The 10,506-nt window shown below is 52.4% G+C and overlaps 1 protein-coding gene across 1 annotated transcript; it reads left to right on the top strand.

Annotated features, from left to right (window-relative positions):
- The first annotated feature begins 1,555 nt into the window (after nucleotides 1–1,555).
- Nucleotides 1,556–9,525, top strand: LOC133340586 (transcription factor SOX-9-like). Its single transcript, XM_061548935.1, has 3 exons — nucleotides 1,556–2,398; nucleotides 6,077–6,342; nucleotides 8,480–9,525. The coding sequence occupies exons 1-3, from the start codon at nucleotides 1,944–1,946 to the stop codon at nucleotides 9,481–9,483; spliced, it is 1,725 nt and encodes a 574-aa protein (XP_061404919.1). The 5' UTR covers nucleotides 1,556–1,943; the 3' UTR covers nucleotides 9,484–9,525.
- The last annotated feature ends 981 nt before the right edge of the window (nucleotides 9,526–10,506 follow it).

The raw sequence follows: 10,506 nt of genomic DNA, 5'->3' as shown, positions 1-10,506 counted from the left end.
CTCCGTTTCGGAGATGTCCTCTGTTGTAGTGATTGCGTGTCTGCCCGCAGGGCACGCAGCCCCCCCCCCCCCCCCCCCCCACATTTAAACTGCGCAGTCACAAGGGCCACTCTGTTCGGAGCGCCGGCACCAGGGAGGGAGGCAGGGGGGGGGGTGGTGGTGGAAGGGGCAGGCAGAGAGCGAGGCAACTTTTTGAAGCAGTGGGCGCTATGACTTAAAGCATGCGGCTAATTTTACCGTGACTGGGCCCTCAATGGCCCAACTCTTGCGAACGGAGTCATGGGATATTACGACTGTACGGTTTGGCGCTCGGCATTCCGCTTGCCTTCAACACACCCTCATCGTGACCCGGCGTCACGTACCCATCTCGCTCACCCCCCCACCCCCCTCCCCCCGTCTGCACTGTGTACAATTAATTAAACAAGTTCACCGGGAGTGGAAGTTTGCATTTGTAGATCGTCAAAGAGCCGACGCGTCCCCTGGACGTCGTACAGAATTCGGGATGGGGAGTAGGGGGTAATGCAGCGAAGTAATTTTTTTTTTATATGTAGGAAAAGCAGTAGGGGGTTGGAGAGTAAGCGGCAGGCGAGAGGAGCGAGTGTATGTATGCGTTGTATTGTTCTATGCGGCATTTAGGTTTGCACTCAGTTAAACCGAGCGCCGTGGTCTGTACGTGCTGCTGCGTACACAATAGCACGAGTGTTAAGAGTGTTTGTAATTAGCGTACAATTGCCCTATTTTGTACACACCTCCCACCCCCCCACTCCACACTCGTGCAAGAAAGCATAAAGGGACTAACGAGCCTATTAGCCCATTTAGCTGTTTATGATTTTGCTGAAAGGAAAAGAGTATGTTCGATGATATTGTGTATGTTTACACCGCAGTAATGGGCAATATAAGTAATGTTTGACTCCGGAGCAATGGGCGACGCTGTAGACGTGATTTTCAATTCTGGAGTTGTTCTACTCCAGAGTAATGGGCAATCGATGTGATGATGCTGGAATCTGCTACTCTATTCTGCCCCATAAAGTGATGTTCTACTCCAGAGTAATGGGCAATCTATGATAAGTTCAACACCAGATTAATGAGCAATGTATGTCATTTTCGATTTTGGAGTAATGGGCAATCGATGCGATGTTTGAATCCGGAGTAATGGGCAACACTGTAGATGTGATCTTCAATTTTGGAGTTGGTCTACTCTTGAGCAATTGGCAATAGATGGTGATGTGATGTTCGACTTCAGAGTAATGGGCAATAGATGGTGACGATGCTCAACTCTGCCACTCAATTCTGTCCCATAAAGTGTTTTTAACTCTCTCTGTGTTGAGGGTGGGATTGTCAAACACGTGGAGTGGGGGGGGAGTTGGCTCCGCCCATTCTTAGACATCGACCAATGGGGACTCTCTCGTCATTGGGCGAAGCTTTGGCGAAGTGGCCGCGGTCCTGCTCCTCGATTGGCTGCTTGAGGGGGGGGGGGAGGAGTCTTGACCACGCCCAGTGGGCGGCGGTATAAATACTGGCGGGCGTGCCGTTGGTCGCGCAGTCACAACACGTGGAGGGAGGGCAGAGAGAGGCATGCGAATCACGTGGATCTGCTGCGAGTTGGCAAATCCCTTAGTCCCCGTTATTCGAGGTTAAGATTTTTAAGGATTAAAGAGCGACGTTAACAACAAAACAGTACGACGGGCGATGGCAGCTCGCCGTTGGTAATGCTATCGAGGAAAAGAAGACACTTTTTATACCACGTAAATTATATTACGAGGCAAAGGTAAATTAATAATAGTCTCATTAATACTGATTTGAAATTGCAACAAAAAATATCTTATCAGATACCAAAGTCCCGCAAGCTAGTATAAAACGAACCGCACTGAACGCGATACAATTAACACTCATCGTCGTCGTCGTCACAATCGGGCTAATCGATTCATCAGCGGCCAGTCAGCATGTCGGATATCAATCACGAGATGTCGCGCACTCCGAGCCCGCACTGCTCCTCGGACGCCGGGTCTGGACTCGGATCCCCTGGCCGCAGCGATCCCGAGCCGAGCTCCGTCGAGCACGGAGGAGGCGGCGGCGGCGGCGGAGGAGGAGGAGGCTCGGGTGGCTGCAGCTCATCGGGCTCGGAGCCGTCGAGGGGAGGAGGCACCGACGACCCCTTCTCGGAGAGCATCCAGGCGGCCGTGAGTCAAGTGCTGGACGGCTACGACTGGTCGCTGTTGCCCGTGCCCGTGCGTGGAGCCGGTGGGCCGGGGGGATGCAAGCCGGGCGAGAAGCCCCACGTGAAGAGACCCATGAACGCGTTCATGGTGTGGGCGCAAGCGGCTCGCAGGAAGCTGTCCGACCAATACCCGCAGCTCCACAACGCCGAGCTCAGCAAGACCCTTGGCAAGCTGTGGAGGTGCGGTGCGATGCAAGGCGGCGGGACGCTGAGCAGTATGCGGGGGATACCCGTAACGATCCACGAGGTTTAGCCCCGTATTCTTTGTACGGGCAAATAGAGTTTTCGTGTTCGTGCGGCGTACGGCCGTTTCAATACGGGCGAATCTTTTTTTTTCTTTCTATCTGTTTGTGTTTCTCCCTTGTGATGGAACTTTGTAGGATGAACGTTGAGATTTGTAAGGGGCACGGGGTGACCAATACGATCTGAATTGGTCTGTAACAAGGTAGGGCACTGATAAGGGGGTTGACAGGTGTGGGTGTGTTGGTGGTGGTGGTAGTTGTGGGCCCTGCGCTTGCTGCTGCTGCTTCTGCAGATGTCGTGTGACAGGAGTTCGAGCACGACTCTGTGAAAACGCTTAATTCATTACTACGGTATTATGTTTAATCACACCGTAGCAATGAATACGGTGGGGGGGTGGCACGTGCCCCCCCCCCCTCAATGATCCGATCGAAATCCCTAATTTCGATCGGATCATTGGGGTTTATTAGTAATAAATCGGCATTTTGCGACCTCCACTGCCTCTGTGTAGCATATTATTACGTGCCAGGGACTCTATGAGATGATAGGATAATAGTTTGAGTCCATAATTGGCAATAAGTAATGGCAAAGCGGTTATAAGTGACTCACAGAATTGTGCGCAATTGCGTATACAGCACACGACTTCCCTGAAGGCATCAACAGCTTCAGCGAGCGCGATGCCGATCACACGACGCGGTTCGAATTCGACCCTCGATCGATGGCTGCGCCATCGCCGCACACGCGTCGAATTAAAAGCAAGGGACAAGTCTTTACTTACTAACAACTCTTTACTTACTAACAACTCCTCTATCATTTTTCATTGCTGGAGGGGTTGACACCCCTACCTGAAAATCCTGGCTCCGCACGTTTTGTGACTTGAACGTGCAAAGATGTGAATTAGAACGTGGGGGGGGGGGGCGGTTTAGGTTATTCCATGGAGTTGGTGGTTACTGGCTTCGTGACTTTTGCGCTGCCGTGTTAAGGATGTTATCGGTTGACTTTTTAAGACAAACAGTAGCGGTAAGGGGATGAAACACAATGATTTGCCAGCTTGGTAGTAATGGAACTTTGTCTAATTGGACACGGGTGATTAGTTTACATTGGAGACCCCCCACTAACATTTCAGGGATATATTTTAGGGAACACAACATTTTTTTTATTAAAACCCTCCAGATGTATCGCACCGGTCTCAATACGCGCATCAATAATTAACATTTTTTCTACTAAAGCACTTTATCCAAACATGCCGGTCAACAAATAATCCAATCGCCGGTTTGACAAGAAAGTAAGAATGGTAATTATAGAGCAATGTATGATCTACTATTATCCCGCCCCCCTCCTAAAATAACAATTCAACATTTTCATGAATTGGCCTAATATACCAGGCTATATAAGCCTGTAAATATGGCCCGAATTTTTTAAAGCCGGTGATGTTTTTTTAATGAGTACGTGCGAGATATTTAACGTGTTTTTTTTCTCTATTTAAGAACATTTCTAGATACACAACTGCACCGCCTGTGTTTAATGCTCCATAGATTTATTTTCGTCGATATCTGCCAATGTATTTCTCTTCTTCTGATGTGTACTCGTTACGTTTCTGAGTCACGGTTGGTTTCTGCTGGGATCGCTACTCGTGTAGGTATACCGCCAATTAGTGAAACGTTTAATTATAATCAACCCTGTCCACCCAACACAGCCAATCAAATCAGGTTGTCACGTGGGGAAAAATTAACATTTGCTTGGTTTTTAACAATTCGGTTTTGCCAATAAACCGAATAAATGTGCCAACTGCCAACCTGATTTGATTCACTTCGTCGGGCATGTGGAGGTTTTATGGTTACAATAAAAATTGGCACTGTTACACTCTGCGACGATCTAACAAAAAACTAAAGGAACCAGTAATGAATCGGAATACCGTATACAATTAATTCAACGTTTCTCTCTTTCTCTCTGCCGCGGTTCTCGTAGTGAATGCCCTCTGCCTTGCCTCTGCCGGCAAGTTTAGTTTGATTCGCGCGACCCGCGCTCCGCTTCAATGCCCTCGTACGTCGCATGGCACAACGCCGCACGAAGGGAAATGAAGCATAATCGTAATAGTCGTAGCAAATTCTGGATTGTTAGGCCGATGCATTCTGACAGCGCGTATGTATGGTTTAGACGACTGCCCACCTCTTCAATTCACAATGATTGACTGGGCGGGCTTGCAGCTTCAGGCTCTAGGGACCTCCTTACAGCGAAACTCACCTCTCTCTCTACGTGCGCTAATGCCGCGCCTGACGTTGCCTTATAACGGAAGCGGAACAACAGTTTGCTGACTGACCTGTGTATAGTTCTTGATCGCACTTTAAACCGCGGAGAGTTTCACTCTTTACCCTGAAAAGAAAGCGACGTTGACTGACACCGTCAACCCCATTATGTTTTCTGTTGCAAGGCAGTGTTTATGCGAGCGCGGATAGATGTGTTTTTAAATTTATTTAGTTCGCTTTCCTATCTCGGCGGAGCCAGGGTTTGCTCGTCTAATGCTCAACAACAATTCCAAGCACACTGCGTCTGCATCGCCAGCCTGTGCGTCTGGTAACGTTGCTGCCAGCACAGCCCAGTCGTGGTGGTGCGCGCGGAGTTGTCCGTGTACACCGTGCGCAGTTTGCGAGTGTAGAGGTGACTAAAGTTAAGCAGCAACGGGTGGGGACTCACGCGTCTGGGACTCTTCAACACTTCGCGACAGCCGGGCCCCATTTTTTTGTTGTTGCTTAACCTCCCGTAAATCTAGAACCTCCCACGTTCGTTGTGAGCACTGCCTCGTGCCAGTCGCAAATTAATATATATATATAGACTAGGCTGACGTTTCGGGCAATGAGCCTTCTTCGGAGCAGAACAATGACTGACAAAGCTGAATATGGCACTTGGAACCGTGCAGTTGACACGTGTGTGCTTGTACAAGCCGCGCCAAAGATTCCCCCTGTAGCCTTTAACAGACTGTTGGGGCGAGTGCTGTGAGCGAGTAGCACCTGTGAAGGTCGGAACGACACACGACGGGGGTGGGGTGGCCGACACCACGCCCGGCCGCCTTTGTCTCCCTAGTGGCGATTTTTACACACCGCACTAGGTACTCATTTGAGGCTGAGTCGACCTAGGGGAGGCCCAGGACTGGTTCAGATAATCGTCACTGGTGTTGGCCGTGAGCGGGAATAAAACTGGGGTCGCCGAGTTCATAGCGCAGCGTAGCGCTAATCACCGCACACCACCGCACACAAAGACAAAGATCCCCCGTATAGCCTTAACAGACTGTTGGGGAAAGTGCTGTTAGCGAGCACCTATGAATGTCGGAACGACTACACGAGGGAGTGGGTGGCCAACACCACCCCCGGCCGCCTTTGTCTCCCCAGTGGTAATGTTTACACACTGGGCCAGGTACTCATTTGAGGCCGAGTCGACCCAGGGGAGGCCCAGGACGGGTTCAGATAATCGTCACCGGTATTGACTACCGCTCCCCACACACGCGCGGACACGAGCGCGCCGTGCCCAGCGAACCTTTAATCGGCAGGTGCCCGCGAACCAAACAGCGCTCCTCACCCAAATTGCGGCCGCTGCAAGCCTCTCCTCCTGTCTGCCGCGCAGGCTCCTGAACGAGGGCGAGAAGCGGCCGTTCGTGGAGGAGGCGGAACGCCTGCGCATGCAGCACAAGAAGGACCACCCCGATTACAAGTACCAGCCGCGGAGGCGGAAGCAGCAGGGCAAGGGTGACGGTGCCGACACGAACAGCTCCGAGCCGGGCCCCCCTCAGCTGCAAGCGCGTGCCCTGGGGGGCGCCTACGTGCATCTGTCTGGCCCGGGAGACGCGGCCCTTCTCGACGTGCACGGCCCCCATCACGGACACGTGGCAGGTGCGCGGCGATACGCACACCCGGGCGCATTCATCTGGGAGGCCAAGGAGTCTTGTGATTTAGACTGGAGGGAGCCGACGAGATGGCGAAGCCCGTTTGTTTACCGATGTTCCAGTAAGTTGTCGTCGTCGTCAGCCTTGATTCATCCACTGCTGGGTGAAAATCCCTGACCCACCCCACCGTAGCCGCATCTCCGCTTAGCACGGTTGGCTACGTACGGTGCGAAATAAGTTCAACGTACACACATAAACTTAACCCGCGAGGTCGTGGTTTCAGCCCAGACGCGCACAACGATAGCGTGAAAGGCTAATGTTGAATTTAGTTTTCACTTAATTGCACGTAAACTCCGGCTCTGGAAGCTAAACAAATGTTCGCTTTGACAGATGTGCGACGAACACACTCCAGGGGATGTCAGAAGCAGTTCTGTGAAATCACCTTCAGCGGGACGTTTGCTACCACGGGGTATTGCCCCGCGAGAGTGGCGCGTGGACACTTGGTTTGTGGGCATGAGTCTGGTAGTACAGTTATGTAATAAAACTGAATGAAATTTTGATTTAAAGCTTTCGTGACTGCAGGGATTCATATTCTTGGTTCTTTCGGTAAAGTCACGTAGAAGAGAAACGATGAAAAAAAACAAAAATAAAACAATAAAATTATCACGACGTTTCGACTGCAACACAAGCAATCATCATCAGTGATTGAGCTTAGCTACCGACGTCAAGTCCCGAGATGGAAAAGTCAACTCGGAATTCGGGAACGGCCTGTGGAGGGTGATTTAACAGAACTCCTTCCGAAATCCTTTTCACGTTTTAGAGCCCGACTTTTACGCGAGAAGCCACCGGAGCCATGCACTTTAAGATCAAGATTGAAAACTCATTTATTGAAAACTGCTTTTTGTGTTCGTTTATTATTTTTCCCCCGCACCTCCGATAGGCACGGTCAACTATGTACAGTGGGAAGGAATTTCAACATACAAACAATTTTCGTGTTTATCGTTGGCGGTTGGGCCAAGTCCATCAACTAACCGCACACACGAGAACTCGGTTTAATTCATGGGGCTGATGGCACCCGGTTTGCAACTCCTCTTCTCCCGTAGTGTTGGCTTAGCGCTCTGACCCCAGAGGTTGCCAGCACGCCTACTCAATCATAATCAGGGTCAAGGTCGAGGGGTCATAATGGTTGATGCCTCCACAACTCGTCATGACGCTTCCTTCTGATAAGATTCCACAGTTGTTGCACAGTCAATGCCCGACCTCCGAAGGTCTGATCTTGTAGTCTCCTAATCAACATCACCACTTTATTACGCAGTCGATAGGTCCTTTACTGGTCACTCAAGCTGTCTCAACATCCATGTAGATTTGACTTCAGGTCCTCTCCTCGATCGCCCACTCTCTCGGTCACCTGCCCCACACACACGTGCGTCCCACCCACCACTATCACCTTGGCCTCATTGCATCCACAGCGCCTTCTTGCCACGTGTTTGTCCGAATTCCCAAGTTGCTTCTCCTTCACTGCCATTAAATTCGCTCAACATCGATAGTAAATTACGTGAATGACGATGTGTGCGTTTGGCTTTACGAGCGTCGATTCTGGACATTCTGTAGCGTGTATAGAACGAAGCGTGGAGGACCTCAACGCCAACTAGGAAGTCCGTACTCGTGTTCAAGTCCTCCACCATGCACGATTGCCGCCTCTCCATCAATGTCATACATGCAAATCTTGCCAGACTTTAGCACCTCTTCATCATTTGTCCCACACCTCCACACCCTTCATTCGAGTTCACGTTGTTCTGCAATGTGCATGTTTAATGACAACGTTGATGCTTTTAACACGTAGGTTTTCGCGACCAATTTGACCTATAAAAGGTTTTCGTTTGGGCTAAATGGCGTACTTATAAATGTATCGTTAAACCCGCCACCACCCGACACATTTATACCCACGCGATCTAATCCAAAAAACACCTCTCATGGATAACGTTGATCACCTCGTTGCTGCTGCCGATGATGACGACGGCAGCGATCGCGATCGCGACGATGACGGCAGGGGTGGTTATGATGTGCGGTGGCGGTGACCTTGAAAATACCGACCGCGGACGGTGACGGCGATGACGAACCCCAACAAATGCCCTCGCTCGCAGGTCAACCCCAGAGCCCCCCGACACCACCCAACACGCCCAAGACGGCCGACCACGGCCCCGCGGGCAAGGGCCAGGGCAAGCGAGGACACGCGGGGGGCGCCGCGGCGACGGGCGAGGGGCCCCGGCACCCGAGCCTCGACTTCCAGACCATCGGCATGGGTGACATCGCGGCCGAGGCCATCTCGGGCATGGGCAACTTCGACGTGAACGAGTTCGACCAGTACCTGCCCCCCAGCGGGCACTCGTCCGTCATCGCCACCAACTCGGCCGCCGCGTTCGCCGCGGGCGGCTTCGGTGGCGCCGTCGGCGGGGGTCCCAACGCCTCCTCCGCCGCCGCCTCCTCCGCCGCCGCCGCCGCAGCCACCGCGGCCACCGCGGCGTCCTCGCTGGGGCAGGTGGCCGCGTGGGCTCCGGCCAAGAGCCCCGTGAGCGGCGGAGACCGAGAGCGAGACGGCAGGGAGAGGGCGAGGGGCGGCGGTGGCGGCGGTGGCGTGAAAACGGAGCAGCAGCAGCAGCAGAGCGTGAGCCCGATCCGCTACTCGGCACACTACCAACCCCAGCAGCAGCAGCAACAGCAGCAGCAGCAGCAACAACAGGTCGGCTTCGGCTTCCAAAGCCACCACCCGCACCACCACCACCACCAGCAGCACCACCACCACCAGCAACAGCAGCATCAACAGCAGCAGCAGCAGGCCTACGCCGAGCTGCAGGGCGTCCAACCTCCCCGGGGCTCGCAGCTGCCAGACCTCGTGGCCGCGGTGGCGGCCGCGTCGGCCGCGCACGCAGAGCACCACCATCACCACCATCACCTGTCGGGGGGGCCTCCCTCCTTCTACGGGCAGGGTTTGTACCCCGCGGCGTTCCCGCACTACCTGCACGGGGCGGCTCAGAGGCCCCTCTACCCGCCCGTGCCCGAGGCGACAAGCCCATCGCCCGCGCAGTCACACAGCCCGCCCCAACACTGGGACTCGACGCCCGTGTACACGCAGCTCAGCCGCCCGTGAAGGTTGTCGAGAGGGGATTTGTGTGGGTTGGTAAAGGGGAGGTTGTGGCCACGGGTGGCGAGGGGGTTGGGGGAGGGGGGGGTGCAGTGACCAAAGGAGACACGCAGTGATTGTTGCTGATTGTTAGAAGCGTTGTTTTGGGGATGGTGGTCTCTGCGGACGCGAGGTGGTGGAGACCTGTCTGCTACTTACTACTGCTACTACCGAGTGGAGGAGAGAGAGAGGATTCTGAATTCGTAGGTGCCCCTTGCGAGCGGCTGTATATTCCTCGTTGTTTTAGATTCACTGTAATATTAATAATAATGATGATGATTTTGTTTTTTTAAATACGAATTACCGTTCCAAATGGGGGCGCGTCTTTTTAAAGTATTGGAATGGAGACGGATGTGGCGATGGGGCCGCGGGCGTTTCAGCCGCGCGATTGACACGGGAGTCGGGAATAATTCAAGTTTTTCTTCTTCTCGTTCTTGAACGACGTCGGTAGTAACGGGAGAGGCAACACGTGCCCGTGTGTGTGTGTCTGTCTGTCTGTCTGCCTACCAGCGGCGGTCTCGTCAACGTTTGTATTCACCACCAACGTGCCTATAGTGTATATATTTATATGTATACACACACACAACACTGTAAGAATAAGACGGATAACCATTTTAATTGCCGAGGAAAGCCTCAACGAGTCTCAAGCCCCATTTTCAGGAGTGTCTTTCGTGGGGATGTTTGGCCAATTCCATGATCGGGTACCGTATAAATGTTATATGCAATCGACAAAGACCGTATTCTCTGGATTATAAGACACACTTGTGTTTTTTGTGTGTGTGTGCCTAAGTATATTAAAGTAAAAGTGGCCGGTGTGGGGTTTGCGCGTATTACATAATCTTGCATTGCCGTGCGCGAGCGAGTGACCAGATTTGTATAACTTTATTGACACCCAGTACAAGTTTTTACTTTTTATTTTTTGGGGGTGGGTGGGTGGGATGCTTGCGTCTTGCTTTCCGGAGCGTCTGATAATCCTCGGAATACGGTAGC

This window comes from Lethenteron reissneri, chromosome 10, assembly GCF_015708825.2.
Source record: "Lethenteron reissneri isolate LAM-NWPU_2019-01 chromosome 10, ASM1570882v1, whole genome shotgun sequence".
Classification (NCBI taxonomy): Eukaryota; Metazoa; Chordata; class Hyperoartia; order Petromyzontiformes; family Petromyzontidae; genus Lethenteron; species Lethenteron reissneri.
The sequence above is the reverse complement of the archived record's forward strand: the minus strand, read 5'-3'. Positions and strand labels throughout refer to the sequence as shown.